The sequence below is a fragment of the Corvus kubaryi genome, unplaced genomic scaffold, assembly GCF_017639235.1.
Source record: "Corvus kubaryi isolate FWS band 111438036 unplaced genomic scaffold, C.kubaryi_AGA036_p1.0 37384, whole genome shotgun sequence".
NCBI lineage: Eukaryota > Metazoa > Chordata > Aves > Passeriformes > Corvidae > Corvus > Corvus kubaryi.
This window is the reverse complement of record NW_024581126.1, coordinates 4,465,786-4,493,394: the sequence shown is the minus strand read 5'-3', so window position 1 is coordinate 4,493,394 and position 27,609 is coordinate 4,465,786. Positions and strand designations below refer to the sequence as shown.

The window sequence follows — 27,609 nt, the reverse complement described above, 5'->3', positions numbered from 1 at the left end:
AGGAGTTCTCTCAACTTACTTCAACAAAACAGATCCAAACCGATCCCCATAAGAAAAAGTGACCTTTTTCTTCTACTACTGGCAAAGAAAAATAACAAAGTAATTATACTCACTCTGCAAATAGTCTCACTTCACTAACCAAAGATAATGGGAGCAGAAATGGCCCTCAGTGCCTGCTTGGATTTTGGAAGACAAATAGTAGCATGGAGGTTACTTTGTACAGCAGCAGTGGCACCCTATAATGCCCACAGAAGTTCTCTGGACAAAAGGACAAAAGATCCCTAGTAAAAGCAGAATAGCAGAGCTTTTATTTTCTTCATGCTTTGAAACACTGGAATAGTCCAGCTTTTCCTCTCAATCCTTGCCTGATTTCAATCTTTCTGTTTCTTTTACCAGCTTTACTTCAGATGTTTTATCCTTAGTGCAGCTCTCTGAAGTCTCCATATTTGAAACTCCTGTCCTAGGAGCAATCCATTTCCCCTTTTTATTCAGTCAATACTGCTTTGCTGCTTCCAGTTGGTCCGTAACTCAACCTGGCAAATTAATACTTTCCTTAGTTTTTCAACCTCTGCCTCTCCCTTGCTTGTACTGATGGATCACTGCTCTCTCCTCTCCATCAGCAACTCGCATTTCTCTCACTTTCTTCTTAGGCAGACACCTATTAGCAGGTATTTATTGGGTTTATTTTCCTTGATAAATAAAACCCTTAAATTTTCTGTGAATCTGGCTTATTTATGTAACAAAGATCTACATGCTAAGATGTTTTAAGCTGAAAAAATATGGCCATATTTTACTAAATTATCTATTTAGCTAAAAATTATACCATGGACTTTGAAATTATCATAGTTTAAAAATTTAGTCTGAAGCAATCCTTAATAGCACAAATTCCAAGAAGCACCCTCCAAAATACAGCATAAGGCAGCAATTAGCTTATTTAATAAAAAAAATAACTGCAAAAGAGAGAAAAATCCTGAGGTGTGCTGTAAACCAGGTGAAGAAGATGAGGGTCAATCAATCAAGTGAATTAAAAAAATAGATAAAAATAGCTCATTTTGGTTGAGCTGAGGAGAAACTATTGTTGTGGTTTGACTCTGGCTAAGTGCCAGGCACCCACAAAAAACCCATATACTTATTTTCCTCTGCTATAGCTGAGCAGAGGAGGGGGAATTGAAAACTTTATTTTCATGAGTTAAGGATTATTGAAAAAAAAACTTCAAGGCAAAACAAGTTCAAAACTTAAACAGTATAAAGAAGATTTATTATTGACAGAATTAAAAGTAAAAAGGGTAATGAGAACCAAAGCAAACCTTCAGAACACTTTTCTTTCCCGCCCTCTTTCCACTGACCACGCAAGGAAACAAAACATGGGATATTGGTTCGTATTTCACTTCTGAAAAAAATCTTTCTTCAGTACGCTTAAGGAAAAGAGTTTCTTCTGCTGTGCCATGGGATCCTTCCCACAGGAGATAGTTCTCTGTGAACTTTTCTAGCGTGGTTTTAACTTCCACAAGCAGCAGTTCCGCCCGAACCTGCTGCAGTGTGAGTCCCTCCTATGGGTCAAGCAGTCTTCCCACAACTGCCTACCGTGGGTCATTTTAGTTCATGGGGTTTAGTCTTTTATGGATGAGCTGTTCTAGTCTGGAAGCGAAGGCTCTCTGCTTTTATCTCTAAAAGCAAGGGTCATCTCTCTGTTCGAGTTCCTCAGCAACCACACACTCCAGAGTGAGTACTCGTCTTCACAGGCTGCACATGGATCTCTGCATCCCCCCTTGCACTTACGAGTTACAGGGAAACAGTTTGCTGTATCATAGTCCTCACCACAGCTTGCAGGAGAATCTCAGCTCTGGTGCTTGGAGCACCTCCTCCCTCTCCTTCTTCTCACTGACCTCAGTGCCGGCATGTTGGTTCTCCTCACATGTCCTCACTTTCCCTTTTTCTTTGACTTGGAAGAAAGTCAGTGTCTGTAAGTTGCAATTGAGAGGTTGATCTCATTTGGGCTCCACATCGGGGAATTGCTTGCCGTATCTCTCGCTGCTGGCCACATGGTCCCTGCCAGCACCACAGGGCCAGCCCCGGCTGCATGGTCCTCACCAGCACCGCGTGGGCGGCTCCAGCCTTGGGAGGGGCCTGGCTGTGTGGTCCCGCCCTCGGGAAGGGCCCCGGCCGCACGGCCCCTGGCAGGATGGGCCCCAGCAGCCACCTCAGCACCCCTCGGGAGAAGAAAGAGAATTTCCCACCGTTTTCCTGTCTTAAATACTGTCATCACAAAGGTGTTACCAACTTCTCTAACTGGGCTACTAACCTGCCCATAGTCAGAGCCTTCAACAATTGGCTCTTTGCTGGACACAGAAGGTTCAAGCAGCTTTTCTCCCACCCCCACAAAAAAACAGGCTGTGTTAAACTAACACAACTATTCTCTTTTCTTCTTCAGGGAAAATGGAAAGCGCCATAAACTGATCTATCACTGCATAAGACCTTCAGGATTTAGTGCCTAATGTATAGGCACATGGTTTTGAAACTTTTGTCAGACATTTGGTGAAAAGGCATTAGGAAAGCTTGAGAGATACAGGGGAAAAATACAAAAGTATGGACATCGGATTTTTTCTTCTATTGCCACAACATGTCCAGCAACATAACCGCTTCTGACAAAAATCCCACTTCAGAGACATGAATTCACTTGGATTTAACGGGAGTTTGATTTGGAAGAGTATGCAGATTAAGATGTGAAGCACAGACACAAAAATAAATACAATGTGAAGGTTGACTGGAGCAGCAGAACTCCTTGATGAATTCTGAGCTGTGCCATGAGACGATGGTAGGTGAATGGGAATGTAAAGATCATAGTAATGATAAAAACTTTGTTTTGCTTCAAGAAGTTATTAGACTTCACAGAAAAAATGGGATTTGCATGGAGATTTTAATTTATAAATTGGGGTAAAAATGCAGTCAGTGTGTTAGTCCTGCAAGGTGAGCTGTTTCATCCCTGGTTTCCATCACCACTGGTTTTGCACATCCAAATTATCCTCCATCAGAAATGCTAATGTGGCAGGATGTGCCCCAAGGGCTGTTCCCCTCCCTGAGGATTGCCCAAACCCAGTTTAGTATGCATATGTAAATGCAGAAATGTATGCAGTTTAGAGCAGCTTTAAATTTTATCTCTGTCTAGTGATAAAAATACGGTTTGCACTGCAGTAGGCTAGAAATGGACCTGAAGAATTCATCCAAAGCTTACTGTGAAGAAGCATCATGTGCAAGAGCTGCTGCTGCTATTATTTAGCCCCATACTGCTGGGAAATTCAATTAACACTTGAATTCCAGTTACACAGTGTGCTGCGTTTGGCTGGTTGCTGGCTGGGGTTAAACCACGACACAAGGAAATTACAGTTATGCTGGAGAATGTGACATAGAGCTGCTGTGTGTGGAAAAAGAACAGTCTGGAATATCTGCACTGCCAAAGCAAGTTCTCTTTGTCCTGGGTTGCAGTGTATTCTATTGCCATCCTCATGTTGAAACCAGGTGGGGCAGTGTTTCCTTGCCTCCGTCCTCCGGACTATCTTCTGTTAATGAGCCCATCAACGCCTGGTCTCATGACTCATCATCCCATTGTGAGATGCTCCACCCAGAAGGAGAAACCAAGCATTCTATCCTGGATATAATCTGAGATTCCGAACACCACAGACACCCTTTTCACTAGTTTCCCAGAGGAAAGGAGCTACATAGCCACCACGGGACCTTCCAAGGAAGAGCAACCCCTTTCTACAGGATCACTGCTTCGACAGAACCGCATCCATCACTTCCGGAGGACTCCAGCCACCATTTTATCCGACTGCCACCACCACCCTGACTAACAGGGTGTCAGGTTGTATCCTGACTCTGTCAATTTAATCCAGTGTTTTCTGCCTTTATCTTCTTGATTTCCCTATTAAATTGTTATTCTGACTTGGCACCTCCTACTGGTTTGCTTTCAAACTAGTACATCTTTAAAATGGAAGTATACTTCTTCCCACAAAAAAAGTCTGAAACTTTTACTCAGTTGAAGTAGAACTGGAAGTCACTTCAGGAAATAAGTGACAAATGAAAGGCTCAGCCAAGCTCAAAGCTTTGTTAAAAAAATGAAGGTAAAGATCCAAACCTTGGTATAGCAGAAATACAGAAACAATTTAAAACTTCAGAAAAATTACTGGAAAAAAACCCTGGTTTGGTAGGGTCAAAAGGTTGCCCAGAAAATTTTTTTCTCAGTATCTACTTTATACCTCTGTAAAACAAGAAAAACTAATGAGGACAAGCAAGACCACTAAGATCCATAGTTTAGAAACAACACATGGAGAGTCAAGGAAAAAATATACAAGTTAACTATTAAATGGAAACCTGAGAGAAAATTAATTTTTAAATAGCTTATAGTTAAATATTACTTTTCTATGTAAACCATACTTAACTTCCAATGGTACAGTGTCTTTACCACCATTCCTGTATATGCATTACCTAGATGGTCCAGAGCATAACTTATTTTGCAGTCTGGTCTGGTGATTATATCCTTGTTTGATTATTCCAAAAGATGCCTCTGAAATGCAGTGAGCTGGGCTGCAAGTAGAAATGAGATGTACCCTAGCTAAAAGAGAATGACTGCAGGCAGTTTATTCCAACACCTTCTGTAAATTGGATAGAGCAAAGACAAAAGAGAGTGTTATAAATGAAGTCTGTAATTCATGCTGTTATGTATAAAAATGAACTGTAATAAAACTATACAGAGCCAGAGTTTCAAACCCCCCCACCAGCCTGGCTGAGAGGAAAATTTTACAACACTGGAGCAGTTGAAAAGGAAGTTCTTTCGGCACAGAAGTAATCAATAGGTGAGGATTCCACCCCAGGTGGGGTTGGATCTTATCACCAGGACATTAACACTGTGATGACTTGATCACTATATTCTGATATCTACATCTCAGCCGATAAGGAATTGGACATTCTGGGAACTCCATCGAGGGTTCCAAGAATCGAAGACAGACAAATTCATCACCAAAGATGGGCAATTCATCACATCTAGAAGACCCTTTGTTCAGCCTTGCACTGTGAAAGAAGAACTTCATGAATATGTTAAAGAACGAGAAGAATGGACTGGACTTGAACACTCCCCAAAAATCATATGAAAATAACCCGGACAAGGCAGCTGGTGTGAACCTGGGAGGTCTGATGCAATAGAGGTCAGATCTATGCATGTTCACCCAGCTCCGATCCCAGGCTCGGTGCTGCTTTTCTCGATCTTGGCTTTTGAGACCGATATTTCAGCCGCATAATAAATTTTATTTCTTTATTAATTTTGATTGGGCTATCTCGTTTATCACAAGAGGACAGCTCACAAAAGTGTGTGTGGAGAGTTGTTATTTTTATTATTTTGTTCTTTTGTTTGTTTGTTTGGGTTTTTTCAGCCTAGATTCTGCTGTCCAGAATTCATTCTGGAGTTTCTCCAGTACTATGTGTTCTCCTTGAAAAAAGAGGGACACCATAATAGTATCATAACAAATTAATTTTATGTTATCACTCTAACCCAGTCATCAGCTGAAAATAGGTAACTCTACAGGAATGAAAAAGCAATTTAGGATAAAATTACTGGAAATTAAATTCAGGGTTTAGTCCAATATTCATGTCAGTTTGTATTCTAGCTAGAAAGCTGTTGTAATTAAAGAACAGGCTTTAGTTAATATTTTGCAACTTTTAGAGGCATTCCACTGTAAGTAGACAATACAAAACATCTCTGTCTTACTATGTGAAAGTAGGCATAAGGCAGAAATCATCAAGTACCTGTTTCTTGGGCATCTTCCCCTGCTTCCCACACCCACCCAACCCAGAGCAGCAATGGGCAGCCTCATCATAGAATGGTTTGGGTGGGAAGGGTCCTCATCTCATTCCAACCCCTGCCATGGGCAGGGATACCTTCCACTAGACCCAGTTGCTCCAAGCTCCATCCATCCTGGCCTTGAACCCTTCCAGGGTTGAGGCAGCCACAGCTTCTCTGGGCAACCTGTGACAGTGACTCATCCCTCCCCTGGTCAGAATCTGAGCTTCCCCCACTTAGAGAGGAAACCCCTACCCACCGCAAACTGCAGGCCTCTGGCAGAACACCCCAATGGGGCAGACACTGTGCACCTCTCCCCTCTGTCTGACCACTTGCCTCTGGGTTTAGCACATCACTTTTTGAGCATCACTTCACTTTGTAGGCACTTTGCAGTAATTCAACATATTTTTAAGTTAGACAGAGCTAATGAACCCCCCCTCATTTGAAAAAAATTGGAATGATTGGTGCTAAAATGCAGATAATTTTTCTTCTATAGAATATTCATTAGAAGCACAGAACAATCAAGATTTTCTACAGACATTCTAGAGGGAAATACTTTAAACATTAAGACAAATCAAAGGGTAACCAAAATGAAATCGGCTCATGACCGGGGCAGTTTATATATGCTGAGCATGTACTTCACAGGAAAGGAGTTACAAAGAAGTGTGTGGAATTTAGTGAAGTCAGAGCCACTAAGACCACTAAGGAAACAATTATAATGTAAGAATTTGGTGATGAACAATTTTCAGTGTAGTGATAACAAATTGTTTCTTTTTAATATTGTTATAAATGAAATTGGTAACTCGTGCTTGTGTACATAAATGTATATATTAATTGTACAAATAAAAATGCCTAAGCCCAAACCCCAGGCTGGGGACGGAGAAAATTTCTCAAGCCTTGGCAGCAGCAGAGAAGACAACACAGCCAGGAACTAATCAGCATAAAAAAAGTCTATCTCTGGGTAGAGGTAGACCTTATCTGGAGCCATTAACACCACAGCTGGGTGATGATCTGGACGATGATGAAACTGATTAACATCTCCGAGTTGTTGGAGTATCCCATTCTGTGAACTAAGAATAACTGTTCCAGGAATCGGAGATGGACCATTCATCATCTGTAGGTACAAAAATGCTGTTAGCGAGGATTTTCTTGTTATTTTTCTAAGTCCGTGAGAGACTTTTCTCTCTCACAGAAGAGGTAGCAGGGAATGTAAACAACCAAGCCACCTGCAACCTTGGAAAGTCTTGTTTATGGTATAGTAGAAAATATTTTGATAATTGATGTTTTAGGATTTTGGCCAATCACCCCCAAGGGGTGGCTGGTCTTTTGTCCAATTAGACTATGAAGAAAAAAGTCTATAAAAGAGTTTGTAAAATAATTAAATAAATCAATCTTGCTGCACAATTCCTGCCTGCTGGATCTTCTCCTCCTCCTCCTCCCTATGGCTGCGGGACACGGTGATATACCCTAGGGCCCAGGCCTGCGGTAATAATCATCCAAGATGGACAATTCATCAGATCCAGGAAATGCTTTGTGCAGTCCAACTTCGGGACAAGAAAACATCATGAATATGCTAAATTGCGAGAAGAATAGAATTAATTCGGACTCTGCCCAAGAACTGTATAAGAAGGAACCAGCCGAAGCGACATTCGACATTCGTGAACTTGGGGATCTGACGTGATAGAGGTCAGATCTTTGTCCACCCAGCACTGATCCCAGGCTCGGGGCTGACCTTTTTCCGATTGTGGCTTTCTGTGTGACCGATCTTTCGGCCGCGGAATAAAATCTGTTTCTTTATTAAATTTAATTTGGCTGAATTTCTTTACCTCAATATCATGATGAAGACCATGGGGATGCACACCTCCTAAGTTTTGAGTACAGTTTTCTATTAGTATAAATTAGCACACTAACATCCTGGATGAAATGCGCTGATTTAAATCATGTTCCACATATGCTAGATAGCTTTTTTTGGTACATTTTTTGAAATCACTAGGTCACTGCATGAAATTGATTTCTTCCTGTACATGGAGCCTTAAAGATGAACACAAGCGTTGTGTTTGCTTTGTTTTAGTACATGATTCCTCAGCACTAACACTTTATGTTGTTCTTTGTCTCTCAAATGCTGCAGTGGAGCAAATTTTTTTATTTTTATTCATAATTTGAAGGAGTATAAACACTACTAATCTATGGGTGTCACAGTTTCAGTAGGACTGACTTTAAATTGTACTTTTGAAAAGCTCTTATAATGAAAAGGCAACTGACTCAATGGGCTTTGGCAGAGTCCTTATTACTGGAGAGAGGAATCCCAGCTTTATTTTAACCAGTTTGTATCTAAGGAGGAAGAAGGGAAGCACATTAACTGATTAGGATTTATCATCAAGTTGATCTATCAGATACCAAGTGTTAGGGTTTAGGATTTTTCCTTTTGTTTCTTTCTCTCATGGAATTTTGTCCCATCTAAGAAACAATAATGACCAAAGCTTAAGAGAAACAAAAGAAGTTGCCACGCTCAGTGGAGGAGGGCAGCTGGCTGCACTTCTCTTATCTGAGGGGTTTGCCTTGGAGGGGCAGAGATACCATGAGATTTGGGCTGGGGGTAGGGGTTGGGCTCAGCTCCTAGCTCTCTCGTTGTCGGCTTCGGAGAACAGTCGAGCTGCTGCTTGGAGGGGAAATTCACTGCTGTCACCAGAGCCCAGCCCAGTCCAGTTCCCCTGCCATGGGTGAGCCTTTGCTCGTGAGAGCAGCCACTGAACTGGGACCTTATTAACACCCTATCTCACTAAAAAAGGGACTTTCACCATCTGCTGGGGTGCCTCAGGGGAAACCCTAAGACCCCGAGCCCCTTCCCCCTCCCAGGGAGCCTCTCTCTGCTGTGTCCTGGAGCCAGGCTGCCGTTGCCCCGCCCCACAGTGTCTCTGCTACTGCTCCGGGTGTTTTGCTACACTATAGCTCTGCACCTGGTGCCTGCCCAGACACCCTGAGGCTCCAGCTACAGCTGCTGAGTTTCTGATACATCTCATTTACCACTCCGGGATTTTGCTCATCCCTGCCGTTCCAGCTGCTGCTCTGAGGTTCCTGCTAGAGCCCATTTTGCCATCTGGAGGGGCACCGGGACCAGCTGCCCCTGTGGGTTTGTAGATGAAGCCCCTTTCCTATCTCTCTCGCCTGCCTGCCCACCATCACCCACTTACAGAGAGGCGGCCGAGCTTGCGCCACAGCGCCCCCTGCAGGCGCGGGGGAATCATCGCTCCCGCCCTGCCCGGCTGGGAGCCACCAGCGCCCCTGCCGGCTGTGAGCAGAACTGCACCCAAGGGGAAAGGGCCTGACAGCCGACAGAAGGTTGTTACTGGGCTTCTGGTTTTGTTTGTTGTTGCTGCCGGTGGTGTCGTTTGTTTGTCTTGTTATACATATATATATATGCACTAGTAAAGAACTGTTACTCCTTTTCCCATATCTTTGCCTGAAAGCCCTGTAATTTCAAAGTTATAGTAATTTGGGAGGAAGGGGGTCACATTTTCCATTCCAAGGGAGGTTCCCGCCTTCCTCGGCAGACACCTGTCTTTCAAACTGAGACACCCAGCTAACTTCAAAATTTGGAGCATAAGCATAAGCTAATAATTTGGGGCCAATTTATCCTATTTCAGCACTGACTGTTTTTTATCCTTGTCTTTTTTTCTTACTGATAGGTCATTTCCCATAATTTCTCTCTGGCTTGCAATGCAGAAAGGTTCAAGTTTTGTTCTGTAAAACACAGTACATATTTACAGTGCTGATTCAAGAACTCACACATGCGTGCACTGATGCCCTCCGAGGAGACCAGGCACTTTGGAAGATACTGGGGAGGGGAGAAAACATACCAGAACCTGATAAATTACTACAGGGCATAAAAGTGCAAGTAAAAATTTTGGGGGACACCTAGGACAAGGCAACAAACCTATTTAGCAATGCTTAATAGAAGATAGAACCATCTCAATTCTTACGTGACTGCAATCTTTTATCATGATGATCCTTTTCTTTTTCCTTACCTAGTTGCATTCTTCTTGTCCAATTAGAATTACTCTTGCTATGTCATTTGAGAACATCCCACATTTATCTAAAGCTTTTGCTGTACATGATTAAAATGCAGTGTGATCCAAGTCTAACATCACCAGCAGCTCAGACATGTTGTACACATTGATGTTGTCTACCTGGATGTCAGGAAAGCCTTTGACACCTTCTCCCACGGGATTCTCCTGGAAAAGATGGCAGCCCACGGCTTGGGCAGGTGCACTCTTTGCTGGGTTCAGAACTGGCTGGATGGCCAGGCCCAGAAACTGGTGGTGAATGGTGCCACATCCAGTTGGCAGCCAGACACCAGTGGTGTCCCCCAGGGATCAGTGTTGGGGACAGTTCTGTTTAATATCTTTATTGATGATCTGGGTGATGGAATTGAGTCTGCCATTAGCAAATTCACAGATGACACCACGTTGGGTCAGTGTGGATCTGCTGGAGGGCAGGAAGGCCCTGAAGAGGGACCTGGACAGGCTGGATCAATGGGCCAAGGTCAATGGCATGAGGTTCAACAAGACCAAAGTGCTGGGTCCTGTACTTTGGCCACAATAACCCCCTGTAGCGCTACAGGCTGGGGGCAGAGTGACTGGGAAGTGGCCCAGCAGAAAAGGATCTGAGGGTGCTGGTCAACAGCGACTGAACATGAGCCAGCATGGGCCCAGGTGGCCAAGAAGGCCAATGGCATCTTGGTGTCTATCAGAAATAGTGTGGCCAGCAGGACCGGGACAGTGGTTCTTCCCCTGTACCTTGAGTCCTGTGTCCAGTTCTGGGCCCCTTAATTCAGGAACATGGAGGTGCTGGAGCAGGTCTAGAGAAGGACAACAAAGCTCCTGAAGGGTCTGGAGTGCATGACTTACAAGGAGGGGCTGAGGGAGCTGCAGTTGTTTAGCCTGGAGGAGGCTCAGGGGTGACCTTAATGCTCTTGGCAACTCCCTGAAAGGAGGTTGTAGCCAGCTGAGTGTCAGTCTCTTCTCCCAGGCAACAAGAGGGCACAGTCTTAAGATGTGCATGGGGAGGTTCAGGTTGGACATCAGGAAGAATTGCTTCACAGAAGGGGTGATTGAGCATTGGAATGGGCTGCCCAGGGAGATGGTAGAGTCACCGTGCCTGGAGGTGTTTAAGACTGGATGTGGCACTCAGTGCCATGGTCTGGTTGAGAAGGTGGTGTTTGGTCATAGATTGGACTCAACCTCAGAGGTCTTTTCAAGCCTAACTGTTTCTGTGATTCTGTAATACTTTCATGAAGCAGCAAGACAAATACGACTTCTTAGGTACTCCATATTTATCATGGAGATGACTGAAAAAAATCATGGCTACTGCAGGCTCTCAGCTTCAGTAAGGTTACAGTCAGGCACCTGCCAAAAAAAGAACAAATTTTAATATACCAAGAGTTTTGCATCTCAAGCTGTTTGCTCATGCTGAGGGACAGCTCAATTTTGTACTTCTTGAAGGAAAAAAAGAAAATTAATTTCCTCAAATAAAATCACACAGAAAACTGCAAGAACACATATTTAATTTTCTTCTACTGTATTTTTTTTCCACTTCACAGAAACATTTATCTTTCTGATGCCAGCCACAAAAACTACAATTTAGCAATAGATTGAGGCCTTCTACAGACAAACTATCTGTTCTGTTTTTGCAAAATACAATAGAATCCCAATTCTTAGAGTATTAGGGGAGGTTGTGGACTGCTCTAAAAACCCTCTATGAGGATTTTGCAGAAAAATCCTCAAATACTCATCAAAATTAGTACTTGCTTTAGTTTCATTGTATATCTATTATGTGTGATGATCAATGCCTAAGGTACACAGTGCAGGTGTGTACACAACAATCCAATTTAGCATTCTGCAAAAAGGAAAAAAGTCTAAAAATGCCTGAGCCTCGGATGGCTCTCAATGTCCTTTACGTGTGTATTTTAATTACTCTTTCTGACACTGCTTGGCTGCTCTGACCCTTATTTTCCATATTTTTGTAATGTCAGGGGAAGGCAAAGTAGGCCACTGTATTTCACTGTCATTTACAAGAATGGAAGGTACAACATGCTCAGTAAACAGTGGCCATTTTCAAACCCTAATTCAAACCCAGGACTTCTATAGGCTACTGTAATGCCAGGAATGCAATAAATTACTGACTTTTGCCTTTTACTTACAGCCACTTGAAGTAGGTGGAAGGCCTGATTGACTTATTTCCCTGCTGTTAGCCATCTAGTCTCCCGCGTTGATTAGATTTTATTCAGACAATGCTACTGTACTGCTCAGGAAGAGAAGCAGAGCTACGATTAGGTAAGAACCAGGTACAGGTGATTTTACTTACTTTTGGAATTACATGACTCAGTCGTGCATTGTTCAGGAAGATGACTTTTTAAAGGGGTTGAAAGAGAGGTGTTAGGTTGTTTTAATTTTCTCCCCTCTACAGATCTATCTTCTAGAAACCCAGGGAGAAATCAGAAAGAAACATGAAAGAATGTATGTCTGAGTGTCTAAAACAAGTTATGATGGAAAAAAGAATCAGTAACTTCACACAAAACCCTAAGTAACACTTAGAGCCATGTTTGCATTCTATACTACCAAATGAGATCAACCAGACAGGAAAAAAAAAATGCTCTATTTAAAAAAGTGTGGGAAGGGAGGGGGACATGGCATGGAAGTTTACTCTAGATGGAGAAAACAACTGTTTCAATATCACTGTTTCTCCACAGGGCACAATTTCCACGTAAGGCTTTAAAAGATTGAACACAGACATCCAGCAATATTGGAACATATACATCTTACTCCAGCTTTTGTATTAACACAAGCCATTCTTTAGACAAGATTTATCAATACATCAAATGATACAATTAAACAGATATCAAAGTCATACAGAGATTTGAGGATTGCTCAGTTTGGAATTAACAGATGCACTTTCTTAAGCCTTTCAATGTGTGACAAGGCTTTTTTTTTTTTTTTTTTGAGGAGTGGGAAAGAAACTATTAGCACGTGTCTGTGCAGACTTATTTTAAACCTTTTGTTACCAATAAAATGCCCAATTTACTCACCCCTACCCCCAAAAATCCCAAAGAACCACACAACAAAAGCCACCAAAGGTGAGGGATACAGAGCTTGTTTTACTTTTCATCATTTTGTCACTTGAAACCTGATGTGCCTCTAAAGCAACAGGAAACAGTAACAAATCAAAACATCAAATTAATTCTAACTTAATTTTAAAGGGCAGTTTTATTGTTTGTTTGTTTGTTTTTATTATTAGAACTAGCAATCAATTTTATCCTGAGGCTCACTTCTGAATCTCAGATGTCTTTTGTTGAGTGTGCCATCTTAAACTCTCCAGACTAGGGACAATTTCTCTGTAAAAGTGAACACTGCAACCTAGACTTTGCCCTGAAATCAGGATTTTAGAAGACAAAGAATCACAGAAACTCAAACTGCTTTGTACTCCCAATTTCCCTGTAATTCCAATGTTTACCTACCAACCATGTCTCACCCCTTCCTTGTATCAATTCAATTCCAACTTTGCTTTTTGACTTACTTCAATGTCATAAGACAGGTCATGGAAACTATTTGTTTTTTAAATAAAACTGAAAATGTGTTTTTATTTCCAGTTCAAGTGTTATCAATCATCTACATCAAATATTCACATAATATTTCTGCATGTATTTTCGATTCACAATCCAGCCTACTTAAATTAAAAAAAAAAATCAACAAAACCCCAACTGATTTTACATTTAAAACTGAAGCATTTTCTCCTATGTTAATCTCAGTTCATAACTCCAGAAACATTTTATTAACAACCTTACAAGTTATCATTTGAAGGACTTACAGAAATTCAGTATCTCATTACTTAAGATACTTGATTCAAACAACTAAAAGATAATATTTGACTCAGAATAATATGCATTGAGTTTATGTAGCTTTCTTCCAAAAAATGCAGGAAGTTCAAACTATTATAGATAGCTTATAGCACTCTGTTTTTCTCCGGCAAATCACAAAACACTGGGTAGAAAATGGAAGATTCAAAAGCAACCAGGAGACAAACTAATCACAGATTTAAAGTTTCTCTCTTCGGATGCCCACACACATGCGGGTGTTTACGTTACGCCCTCGAGACTATAAACAGCCAATTAAAGCAGTCTGAAACCTGTACTCAAAATGGAAAGTCAGAAGAAAAACACACAAACACAGTGCATGTGAGACTGAACTTTTATTTTTCTGTTGATAAAACCCAAAGATCCCTCACAGCAGCAGCAGGTGCAGAAGTTACTTGCAGAAATCATACCTCTTCTTAATCTGTTTGTATACCCAAGTATGACAAGTGTGTATGGACTGCATATTAACACAGTACAGGCACTGCTCAGTAGTAACAGAGATCAAGTTTCTTGGAGTATTTTAATCAACCCTGTCCTTATTATGAAAGGGTTCTCATAGTATCAAAGATGATTATCAATTAGTTTTATTATTGATTTTTTTTTACTGCAATTTAAAAACATTTTGTCAAATTCTACGTGTACTATTTATATGCCCAGATACACCTCTCCACATTTTGTAGTAGTTGACAAACCATAACCAAATGCTACAATTCACAATGAAAATGCTACGGCATTTAGCAGCTCTTGCTGCACTAAAGTAAATATTTCATCAGAGTAACAAAACACACCTCTTGTTCAGTAATACAAGGGATACGGTTTGTAAAATGATCATTCCTATCTTGTATCCATACCTTTCTGTAATATATATATATATATATATATATGGCTCTAAAACATATCTCTACTAATTAACAATTAAATTAAAACACATCCACAATTGGTCTAACTTGTGATTTTGGTCTCAATACTTTAAACATTAGCTGTTCCACAAAAATATACAGTTCAACAACATGGTTGTATCAGTAACACGAGGCCTTTTGAAAGAGGCCTATGACATAAAACCAACCATGCAATTCAGTGCTCAGTGTCATCTAACTGATAAATACTTATACTGCATTTTCAAATTACCAGTATCTTCCAAATTTCTCTTTGCAGGCTTACCATGCTTACAAACATGCAGAAAGCAATCACATTTCTCACTTGCCCATAGCAATCACATTTTTTTCTTTTTAAATAGGTCAACTGACAAAGCACAAGCTTCAAGGTGTCATTTTTAGATTACTAACCCTTTCCTTTCTTTCACATATCGCTTCATGTGAAATAAGACTAGGGATTAGCCACATAGCAATAACAGCACTTTTCAGTTTAAGCCTCTAAAAATCAAATTACTAACAGTCAATTAGCATGTACTCATAGCTGCCATACAAGTGAACTGACACCCAGTAGACAATGAAGCTAATTCTTCAAAAGGTGAAGTTTAAAAAAACCCGACCCAAACCCAAACTACACAAGTACAGCATCAAACCTGGTAGATTCCAAAAAGTGGACCTCTGTCCAGAAATTTTCAAAACGGTACACAAAACCCATGCCACCATCAAGCATACATGAGATAAGACATTAATTGTTTATAGATGGAGATGTCCTTATTTAGCAATGGTGATGTAGTACTTCCATAGTACAAATAAGAATCCCCCAAGTCAGAAGCAGTCTGTAATAAAACCCCAGACAAGTTCACATGTCACAGTAACCTGGCATATAAGACTCAGAACATTTTACTCTTATAACAATAACAATCAGTAATTTCGGTACTAACAATTCCAGAACCAATACATTCAATATGTAAATAAGACTACAATAAAAGATACTAAAAAGACAAGAATAGTATGACAATTAAGATTAATTTCTTTTTAACAACAGAAAGTCAGGGTAACATCTGGAATTCTTTTGCACTGCATTTATATATCTTCTGTTTCTCAATAGAAAAATACATCTAGAGAGTCAATCCACAACTGCATACAGCAATCATGTTTTGCCCTTTAACTGCTTTAAAATTAGTTTAAAATAATGTAAATTACAGGAATGATTGTTGCAAATTTGTAAATGTTGGCTATTACAACATCATTACATGAGAACACCAACTGTAAATTATTTACAGGAGAGGTAATACAATTTCCAGAGTACTGAATTATAATTTAGCAGAAGTGTAAAAACAACATACTCACCAAAAACATTACAAAATCTGGTATCATTATCAGCTACATAGTAGATTGTGATTAGGTTTTGTAGTTGACATAGAATATATTCTTAAGAAAAGTGCCAAAATACTGCTACATAAGAATCTTTTTTTTTTCAAAAATCAGTCAGCAAAACCCCCCACAGATTCTATGCTAAGTAATGTCAAAAGAAAACAAGAAAAAAAAGGATGCTGATTGTACAATTATGTCTTATTAAATGCCTTTGAAAAATCTGTAAATTCACTTTCTTGCTTAAAAGTCTGACACAAAACTTACCAAAAAAATCAATAGAAATACCACCATATATGCTTTTCCAGGGCATTTTAGGCCATTCTAAACCTACACATTCCTCCTAAACTGTGAAACACAAGGAGACTGAAAACATTCCGAAACTGGCTGAACTGCTGAGGATTGTTGTGATCAGTGGCAAAACATCCTGCTGGATGCCACTCGCTACCAGTGCAGCCCAGGACCTGTACTGTGGTCCATACGCTCGCACGTTTTCATTAACAGCCCAAGGGATGGGACAGATCACACTCAGTGAACCATTCAAAGGGACCTCAGCAGGCTGGAGAAATGGGCAAACAAGAGTCCCATAAAGTTCAGCAAAGAAAAGTGCAAAGTCCTACACTGGGGGGAATAACTGCCTCCACCAGTACAGACTGGGGGACTGACCAGCTGCAAAGCAGCCTTGCAGAGAACAATAGCAAGCCATGAGCCACCACATGCCCTCGCAGCAAAGAAGCCCAACAGTCTCCTGGTCTACACTGGAAAGAGCACTGCAAAGAGCACTGCAAAAAGCACTGCCAGCAAGGGAGGGATTCTTTCATTCTGCTCACTCCTCGTGAGCTGCAACTCAAGTACTGGGCGCAGTTTTGGGCTCCCCAGTCCAATACAGAAATGGGCATATGAGAATGAATCCAGTTAAGGGCCACAAAGGTGATTAAGTGATTGGAGCATCTTACAGACAAGGAGAAGTTGAGAGAACTGGGATTGTCTCTCTCGCCTGGAGAAGAGAAGGCTCAGGTGATCTTACCAATCTGTGTAAATGCTTGAAAGGGAGGAGTAAAGGAAGAGCCTAACTCTTTCCAGTAGATCTTGTGACTGGACAAGAGGCAATGGGCGCAAGTGGAAATACCAGAAGCTCTACTTAAACATAGGAATGGATCTCCATAGTGTAAGGGAGAGCAAAACACTAGAACAGACTATCCAGAGATCTTCTGGAGTCTCCATCTTTAGAGATGTTTAAAAACCCAGCTTGTCACACTCCTGAGCAACCTGCTCTAGCAGGCCCTCCTCTGAGCTGGGCAATGGGGGATGGACTAGATATAGTCACTCCAACCTCAATTGTTCCATGATTCTATGAAAAGGACAGGGTCTTATGACAGGCATTGATCAACTGAGTCACAAAGAAACTATAAAATGTAAAAGGAATATATATTTTCTCTTTAAGTTATTGCATACAGTGTTAATTTTGCTGCCTTCGTTTTGCCGATCTCATTTTTTCAAATCTCGACTCCATTTCTTCAAGGACTTTTGGTGTGTATCGCACAACTAATTTAACCTTTCCTTGAGCTGCCTTCAGCAGTTCTACTGCTTTTTCATGGTGTTCACCTTCAACACTCTGTAAAGTATAAACCATTTAGTATTAGTAAAGACACACTGAAAAGAGTTTTTTTCTTTTTTTTATACAATTCTATATAAACAAATATATTTATGCATTTATTTATATGTACTCTATTTTCAAGACTGCATAAGGACAATGGCACACAATTTCAGGACTTATGTTTCAGCAAACCAAGTGATGTGATGATAAAAATGCTAATTAGCATTAGCAAAAGAAGCGCAAAAATCACTTTATAAAAATAGTGCAAAAATCTTGTTTAGGTTTATGCTGAACAATTAAATTGTGCAACAATAACCTTAGTCAATTATGAAATTACACTTAAAAATAAAAAACCTCAAGAGAATACTTACTTAAAATTTAATATTGGTTTTCTTCTTTTGCATGCATTTTAAATTTAGCAATCACCCTCAATTTGGTTAGTAAGTTGCCACAGACAACTGCAAGATAGCTGCCTTCTTGATGTTACCCTGCATCACAAGGCAAAACAGTGCATACTGGGTACTTGCAATGGAGCAACTAATGTAGTGTGTTGCTTATCTTAGTGCTCCACATGTCTCTCAGTAAACACAAGACATTCAAGTTCATTTCCACTAAATTGATTAAGAATAGCCAACTCAGGAAGACCAGAATAAAAATGCTTTCCCAAAACAACTCTCGGAATTTCTTAGAATTATATTAGATCCATCTAATTACAATTTTTAAGCAATGGTTCTCAAAAACTGTATCCAAATATATATTCTGGGACAGCATATATTTTATCAGCAAAACTTATTTCTCTCAAACTCATTAAACACAATGACGGGACTACTCCAAGCCTACCTCCCACTGGTGCTATTAGAAGCTAGAAGGCAGGTGATGTACCTGTTGATTGGAGGGTTTCCCCGTTACTATAGTTACTCACAGAAAGAAAAACAACAGTTAAAAAAAACCCAAGTTATTTCTCTTCTATCAGACTTAGACAACACATACATTTGAATGTTTCAATTTTTGTTATTCAAGTGGATGTGTAGGCTGTTCTGTTTAAAACTGGTAATAAAAGGTTTGTAGAGTTCTGTTTAATTGTATCAAAACACCTAAAATTCTGGAGTACACTCAAGATCTCCCACCTGAAAAAAATAAACTTGTTTTTCAGTCATATTCCCTGCAGTCTTGGCAGTGGCATTTTTTATTATTACTAAAGTATAAACTACAATCACAAGAAAGTGCCTGTCATGTATTATGATGATAGCATTCCATCTGTAAATATCAGATATCAATGATTTTTCTGAGACTATATTAGTGCTCTTAACAGCAATTTATGCACTCACTGTATTCTTACAACAATTATATATATTTATACATGTGCATGCACACAGAGTCATTGTTAGCTGTACCAACTGCCTGATGATCAGGTTCAGTTTTGGGTGGAGTGGTGGTATTGCTGTCTTTAAGAGAGTCTGCAGGTGAGGAAGGACTCATCTGAAGACAGTTTTGCACCAGTCCTTCAATGCTTCCTAATAACAGAAGGCTAAGGCAAGGACAGTTGCATCACTACAGCTATGATTTCTCTTATGCCTCTTGAAAAGGACAGCTGGACTCCCAGGTAAGAGTCAGGAGCCAAGTATGTCAGAGATCTGTGCTAGCCAGGAATTCCTAGAGTACAGATACCCAGTATCTGCACCCAGTCACTATTCCTTTCACATGTCAAAAGCCCCCAGAATCTAGTTTGACCCTCAGTCTTAAAATAAAATTTTGTTTACAGGTGTAATGATGAGAATATTATTTTTAAGCCTGCATAGAGCCTCTCTGGAAATAAAAGCAAGTGTTTGGGAGATATTTACATGCATTTGACTGAAAGCTGTCTCAAGTCAGAGCCTGCCCATAACCTCCTCTTTCCAGCCTCCCTTTGTTTTACTTTTTGTATTGTTAATTCTTCAGAAGAGGATACTAAAAAAAAAATCCACATCAGCACTTTAGACATATACTTCCTAAAATACAGTAAAAAGCCTGCTTCTGAAGCTCAGTATAGTTAACTGGAAGGTAAAAAATACCATACAAGGTAACACCGCCTTGTAGTTCCATCTCATTACAGCTTTCATCATGCAGTAGCATTTGTACTGGGAAAAATGAGAATCTGGTCAGCCAAAAGCAACATTTACTACTTACCTTAGATGGTGCAGAAAACTCATTTAGTAAAAATCTGCATCATGAAACTTTGAATGATGAAAAAGGAAGGCAGTTTGTATTTCACAAAATTCTTTGACTACATCTATACAACCCATCAGAATCTGGAATACTGACATAGATAGTACAGTTCCTTTTTGAGACAGATAATCAAAGCATAGTCCTAAAACTCACAATGCACACAACTCTACAGAAACCTGGGCAAATTGGTTTTGTGAGGACAAAAAGGAAGTATTTTGCCAAGATTAGAAGACAAGAAGAAGCTTGTGCCATGCGTATTCTCTGTGCCCCCTCAAGTGGAAACAAGTAGTTACTGCTACATAAAGAGAAGAGAAAACCAGTTCCTACCACTCCATTTACAGAAAGCAGCTGGTCTCCACGTTTCAGGCCTCCATGTCTGTCAGCTATACCTCCAGGGATAATTCGAGAGATATAAATTGGAGAATTTTGTTCTTTGCCTCCCATAATGTTGAATCCAAGACCTTCTTCAGTTTTGGGTAGTTCAACCACTCTGGGATGAGAATGACCTTCACTAGCAGCAAACGCAGCTACCGTGGCCTGTGAGAAACAAGATTTTCTCATTTTTAAGAAATTAAATACAGTCCCTTTAGCTAGACACAGTGAGCAGGCTGAAAACGTATTTTATCTCAAAGTACTTAAATGTTAAGACAAATGAGGTTAATTCCCTACATACCAACACTGGCATGAAAAATTCAGAACTCCAAGAATAAAATTAAAAGGGAAGAAATTTAAAAACAACAAGTCTTGTTATATCTTTTAATAACCTGTTAATCTTATCCATTTTATCAGACATATAGATAATATCTTTCTGAATTTGATGTCATCTTCTGCTCCTGAAGTAATGAACTACTGTACTTTATGGAAGTTATAGTTTGGCTTTTACCTTTGCTGTTGCATTAGCTCTAACTTCTGGACTACTGCTGATATCCACAGTTTCATATACGTGTTCATACACCTTTAGAGGCAAAACAGTTTCAGTATGAGTAAAACAGATATTTTTCTGCTTAGGTAATATAACAAAACATCAGGTGCAACTCAAAAATGTGTAAATTAAAGTACACACCTCTAATGTTACTCCCTGATTCACTACAAGAACAGGCAATCTAACATTCTATGAAGAAAAAAATCTCTCAGCATTTTTATTGCTCAGTCTCAACCTAAATCTTCCCTCCTTCCACAGTATTCAGACCTCACCATGACTTTGGAAATGCTTATGGCTAGGCTCGCACAGCTGTCTCGAGGCATGATGACTATTTTCTCTTGCTTGATTCAAGCTGGAACTCTTCAATACAGATGCATGCAAAAACACTTAAGCGCAGCTCTTCAAGGCTCCGCTGACAACCCATCCCTTCCCGCAAACTCCCAAATTTTCCTTCAACTTTAGCAACTAATTGAATATCTTAAGAAGAAAATAGGATTGAAAACACAGAGACAATAAGAATACTAATGCTAAGGAGGTACTTGCACTGAAGGCAAACACACATCTTCTCATCTCCCTGCCAACCGTTTGTACTTGCTAAGCAGTAAGTACACTGTCCTCAATAGGATGAAAACATTAAGATTACACCTGTGTCTACAAACAGATTTTTTTTTAATCATTCCAGCTGTTATCATCAGTATTAACATCAGCAACAGCAATAGAAAGGCATATCCAATCACCTGAAAGTCTCCAAAAGAATACCTGGAATGAAGATGAGGTGGTGCAAGGCTCTACGTAAAGATGGCATGGATTTGGCTTAAAAATAACACAGGCAATTGGTACTTGGTCTATTCTTACATACCAACTGGGTAACATCCTGTTAGCTGCCAGTAAGGACAGGCTCTCCAAATAACCTTTAAGAAGTGATCAGCTACTAAGCCATTATTTTATACACCTATGCTGTCTCAAATTATTTTCTTTTGAAATTACTTAAAAATAAGGTTTGTTCTATTAAGCTCTGTCAATTTAATACGGCTTTACGAAGTTCAAAATCAGCTTACTGCACTGAGCACAAAAAGAAAAAAGTAAATCATACTGGTCTTTAACTGAAGGTAACTGCTTACATCAAGTTAACTTACCTCTCTTACAGCATTACAGAATTCACTTTGAAGGACCCTTTGCAATGCCTGTAGCTTTTGTGGTGGCACTTCTCCACTTCTCTGTAATTTTTCCAGCAATTCAATTGCTCTGCAGATGTCTACAAAAAAAAAAAAAAAAAAAAAAAAAAAAAGCACTAGTAATGAGGAATGCCTGAGGAATCTCAAGGTATGTTTGGGAGTTGTTTTTTTTTTTAAATTAAGGATGGAGCAGTCTGTGTGCGTGCACTTGCACACACTTTAAAACTACGCTTTAAATTTTGTTACCATAAACTATGTATTTACAAAATGCTACAATAAAACACTGTACTTCCAGCCTGTTATAAATCAACCATAGCAACCCAACCCTGTAACATATCTGGAGCTATCACTGCCATATGCATATTGCAAAGACAATCTGATTTTTCTGCAAAGGACCAAAATATTGGTATGTGTATTAAAATATTGGTAGTGTATACTTCATAATTCATCTACTCTTTGGATGGCATTTTGTTAACACCTGCTATACTATTATCAAATATGCTGTCTAACATTCCTTCTATGTTCAAAAATTAGTTCAATCAGGTATACTCAATACTTCCCATAGAAGACAGCTGAGAACTATCTGGCCTATTTTTTTCCCTCCTCAAGTGCTTATAAAACCAACAGAACTCCTTTTGATATTCTCAGCTGAGAGACAATATCTCCATAGTCTAGAATCCTGAACTTCAAACCTTGAAATTTGTTCCTAAGAGTTCACATTGTCCATTTTCTCATAAATGCTGCTTTGTGAAACTGAACTCCACGAAGGATTTGATTCCAGACCAGTATGACTCAAGACCGGCATCAAATGCAATGTGACATTCTTTTGGCAGCGCCAGACGAGTAGAATATATTCACATCCCTCATTTGTATTTCCAAACTGTTACATTAGTGATTATTTTGAAACACATGAGTTCTTGAACAGAACTAGAACAGTCTCTCAGAAAAGCAGATAGGAAGGATTACTTTCATTATCACAAAGATAAAAAAGCAGTGATTAATCTACTATATAAAATAATGAACAGATTATTTTAGAACAGGATGAGGTCTGGGACACTGCTATGTCCCAAATGCATTACTTCCTTTTTTCTCTAATTAACCTCTAGGTACTCGTTTTTCATGTGAACGCACATCTACTCAATGGTATCACATCAGCACAGAGGACGTGCATTAGCCACAAACTTCTTCTAAAATATGAGTGTAAAAAGAGAGCACTTATAAAACAGGATGAAAAGGCAGTGGGGTGTGCATGTTCTGAAATTACAGTGAAGTGCACCAGCAAGACAGCCCACGGCGATGTTCTGTCCACTCACGTGAATTATCAGACACATCTTACAAACTACTAGATCAAGACCAGGTTGTGCAGTTGATTAAACAAGGTATACCTTAACCACACAGACTCTTCATCCATGGACTGGAAACAAATCCTTAATGGAAAAACACTCAAGCACTACAGCCATAAGGCTCAAATGATTTCTGAAGATAGTTAACGATTCTGTGTGCCATAAGAACTTGGTGTTTTCTGGCAAGCATTTCCAAGATTTACAAGCATCAGTTATCTAAAGCAAAGCAATATCAAAATCTAAATTATCTACTAATAATCTCATGTTCTACAGAGAACACATTTTACACATGCATACATATTTGCTATCTGTATAATTACAAAATAAAAAACCATGCTTTTAAAGCTTTTTATTTCCAAATACATACTCTGTATTTCATTTAAAATCCAAAACAGTAGGTGAAATTAAAGACATTCTAGATGATGAAAAATCACCAACATTCCTAGTAACCCTTGCATTCAGCAACAGCAGTACAAATTATCTTAATTCATGAAGTAGCCCACTGATCAGCTTGAAGTAGTATGATCAAATGGCAATCACAGCACTTCCAATCCTACAACACTCCACATAATACTGAGAAATGTCTAGCAAGTATATGAATTACAACACCACTATCATTTAAATACTTGCAGATGTTTGCAGACAAATGATTATTACATGCACATAAAGACTACAGTTCCTCGCAGTTCATGGATCATAGGCTCAAGAATGGCTATGTTAAGATGTAAGGTGTACAAACTTGTTATCAGTTTGACTAGGATACTGCAAGCAATTTTAAATGGTGACAGCAACCTACTGATACAAGGAGTAGCTGTAGAAATGAAGACTCCAGAACTCTATGGGATAATTTATCTTTTTTTGACCTTCATGTTTTGTCATTAAATTAGATATGCTTCCTACCTGTATCTCTTAACAGACAAATCATTTAATGACATAGCACTTTTCACCCTAAGGTAAAATTGGTTTGTTTGGAAACCAGCTGTGTCTTTTATTAACTACAGACTAAGAACACAGAATTAGCTTTTCAAAAAGTTATGAGGATACACTGAACTGGATTCATTTTAGACTAAACTAAAGCAAAGGACACACTTGAATAAAAAAAGGGCTTTTAGATCAAAGGACCAAACTATTGCTAGAAAGTACAAACCCAGAGCAGTCAGACACAGCATGGAAGTTAGATCCTCAGAACTCAATAAATCTTTTATCACACCACACTTCCTACTCAGGTAGATACAGACAACAGATCCCATCAGCAGGGCACTTTGTTCCCGGCAGTTATTTCATTGTATGTTATTGAGAGGATCACATTATACCAGTGTGGAAGTGCAATTGAGCAGAACTTTCTTCTACTGAACTGCATTAGGCACCATAAGTCAAAAGCTGGATATTCAATCTATCCCAGCAATATTGCTTTAGGAAAAAGAGCTTTGCTGGGAATAACTGGCAAAACACACCTTCTTTCATTTTTCAAGAAAAGCTTGTTGACTGCTGTGTTGATCTAATTTGCTTCCTCCTGAATTATTAGTTGGAATATGATCAGCTGAAAGATGTCTTCCTCACAATATAAACACTATATCTTAGCCAATTGTTCAGCACCAGAGACCAAAATGAATACTATAGAAGTATTCCAATGATGGATTTCAACAAGGATCGATGTAGACGTAACTCCAGAGGTGGACAATTAAAAAAACTGAAACCATAAAACTAACTAAAAAGGAATCCATATGTAATGGAAAAATTGCTTTTCTTTTCACCTTTTCTTCCTTTTTATACCAATTGCCTGTTCTTCACAAATAATTTTTTGTGATCATGGATACTAGATTGAAATCCTGAAAAAGAGAAACATTTAAACTAAAAGAATGTGGGGAGAAAAAGCCAGCAAGATGCTACCAGTCCAAGCATGCGTGAGCAAAACACAGAAAGAGAAAAAACACAGCATCCTCATAGATACTCCCAATTAACCACCTCTACTGCTTAGTTTCAAGTATTCTAGATTCCTAAGCTGTATGGAGAGTTATCACATGTCACCACTAAACTGTAAGAATAAGTGAAATGTTAACAGTTGTTTCATTCCTGCCCTCTAGTGAATTTGGGTGGTGGTGTTTGCAATGCAGCTTGGAAGAGAAAACAATTTTCAATTGCCCTGGTGGTAAGGATAAGGTAACGATTTTAAATCAGCTCATTTTCTACACTATTCTCTCTTTTCTTATGCTATATGCCAACAACATTAGTAACATTCAGTTTCAAGCTGATTATGACTCATCATCAGGTTATGTGCAGTCAACCCCACACAATTAATAGTTTCTTATTTCTGTAAATAAGGCTCTTGCTTTTGTAGGCCCATTATAAGGTGCTCTCTTTTTCTTCTTTTCTTAAAAAGACCAATATGCCTGAAGACCAAATAACTCCTTTGTTTCATTGATCCCTAAGTAACTCTGCAGATTTGTTTGTTTTCATGGACAGAGCATAGTGGTAAGGTAATGAGGTGAAGAAGGATAGGACCTGAGTTTTAAGTCAGCAGACCTTCCAAGCGCAACTAATCCACTGCTGCAGCAGCTGCCCTAATTAACAAGCTTTGGAGTAGAGGGAGTAGATGACCTGCAGAGTGTAAAGCAAAGACCTTACATAACTCACTATTTACAGGCCAACTCACACATTACAAGTGGTTCACTTGTAGAATGGGAAGCAAGGCTAGCAAAAAAAGAAAAACTGAGTTCTTCAGGAGGTAACACGATAGTACCAGAAAAATAAAGTCGGTATGTACAGTGTTATACACCTACAGAAATACATCTAGCACCATGGTGGTCCTAGTGGGAATGGTAGTGGGAAAAGTCAGATCATTCAGTCACCTATGCTTCACCTAATTGTTTTCCTTTTCAAAAACATGATTTCTAATTATCAATAATCATTTCCTATGTAAATTTCATTTTCCCTACTGTTCTAAATACATACCAATAAACCAATCATCTATATTGTTTATAAAAGCACACGTGGATAACGTGGACACTTACACAGTGTCAAATAATCACATTGAAGGAAATTTGTAATTGTTTCTTAAAAACTGGGGATAAATGTCACAAATATACTACAGAAAAATACCCGACTATGTTGTATATTTTATCTATTTTGCTCTTGATTTCAGTCATACACTGCATGTATTAACAATACAAATTAAGCCTGCATACTGGAAAAATGGTGTGAAAACCAACATGAGAGGGTAATAGAGGACAATCATGAACAAGTGTAGAGGGACTCCTGCATGTGTCAGCTATCATCTATAAAAACAAGTAAATTATTATTCTTAATACACAGCTGAGCAGACTGAATTTAGAATTCGAAGAATTCTACTGTGTTCAAGATGAAGTTTTCCCATGAGAGAAACAGAAACCAAGAGTTAGCAGGTTAAGTAAGAGCTGGCAGAAGCGCTGACAGCAGTGAAGGCAGAGCAGACACAGCTACAGAAGGCCTTAAGCGAGTGCACCCATGTAAGCTCAGCGGCAAACTGAAACGCGAAAATAGCCTCCGGGGGCTGTATAAAGCAAAGCCGAAGAGTTCGGTCCCACCGACATGCTTGAAGAGCCAGAAGCGACGGAAACTTGTTCAAATCAGGTCAGCTGTTCAAATCAGCTGCGGCTGCGCACGACGGAGAGGAGCGGCTCAGCTCCTGCGCCAAGCCGGGAGAGCGGCACGGCTACCGCTGCCGCCCCGCGGCCTCAGACCGGGCCGGGGAACGGGGGTGGACGGCCAGGGAGTCGGGACAGCATGCGGCTGCGCGACGGGGGCGGGCCGGGCCAGGGGCTCCACCGCCGCCACCCGCCCGCCCGCCCGCAGCAGAGCGGAAGGAGCGCCCGTCCGGGCCGCGAGCGCGCTCACCTCGCTCCAACCGCACCGGCTCGCCCAGCGCCGCCATCTCGTCCTGCCTGGGCCGGCGGAAGTGACGCGGCGCTGGCGGAAAGGCGCGGCGCGAGGTGGTGCGGCGGCCTAGTCGTGACAGTGGGGGCAGTCGAGGTGTCGCAGCCCGTGAGTGGCGTGCGAGCCGCTGCACTGCTCAGCCTGCGTGTGCACAGCAGTACGGACAGTGCAGGCCAGCAGCGAGTCCCTGCGGAGGCCGGCAGCTGCCTGACTACCCGCCAGTGTACCGGGACATTAGTCCTCTGGACTGTGTGGTGGCCGTATCCTGCTGTGAATTTCAGTAGAAAATGTTCTCTCCGGTTTTTGTCCCATCCTTTAGCGTGAATGAGGACTATTTACACGCTAAAAACACCACACTGCAAGGGCAGATCTTTCTGTGCACCCAGAGTGCTCCTGGAGATGGAATATACACGTGTTAAATATGTAAATAATGTTAAATATACATATATACACACACATCTAGAGAGAAATAT

General features: G+C 40.1%; 1 protein-coding gene across 2 annotated transcripts; it reads right to left on the bottom strand.

Annotated features, from left to right (window-relative positions):
- Window positions 1-14,059: 14,059 nt before the first annotated feature.
- LIN7C (lin-7 homolog C, crumbs cell polarity complex component) lies at window positions 14,060-27,190 on the bottom strand. 2 transcript variants are annotated; one of them, XR_006017258.1, is made up of 6 exons: window positions 27,098-27,190; window positions 21,843-21,961; window positions 20,668-20,739; window positions 20,112-20,321; window positions 17,951-18,067; window positions 17,446-17,597 (listed from the first exon to the last, which is right to left on the bottom strand). XR_006017258.1 is itself a non-coding variant. In XM_042035546.1 (5 exons), exons 1-5 carry the CDS (start codon window positions 27,132-27,134, stop codon window positions 17,442-17,444), a joined length of 594 nt encoding a protein of 197 aa, XP_041891480.1. In that variant the 5' UTR covers window positions 27,135-27,189; the 3' UTR covers window positions 14,060-17,441. The 2 variants fall into 2 exon arrangements, 1 of the variants encoding a protein (XP_041891480.1); XM_042035546.1 differs by lacking the exon at window positions 17,951-18,067 and having other exon boundaries at window positions 14,060-17,597; window positions 27,098-27,189.
- Window positions 27,191-27,609: the final 419 nt, after the last annotated feature.

Bases quoted from the DNA above. Each gene is read 5' to 3' on its own strand.
- LIN7C (XM_042035546.1), bottom strand. From the start codon at position 27,134: ATGGCGGCGCTGGGCGAGCCGGTGCGGTTGGAGCGAG. The intron at 20,322-20,667 runs GTAAAAGCCAAA...TGTTTCTCACAG, and splicing joins GAGCTAATGCAACAGCAAAG to GCCACGGTAGCTGCGTTTGC. The intron at 17,598-20,111 runs GTAGGAACTGGT...TATACTTTACAG, and splicing joins TGCTTTCTGTAAATGGAGTG to AGTGTTGAAGGTGAACACCA.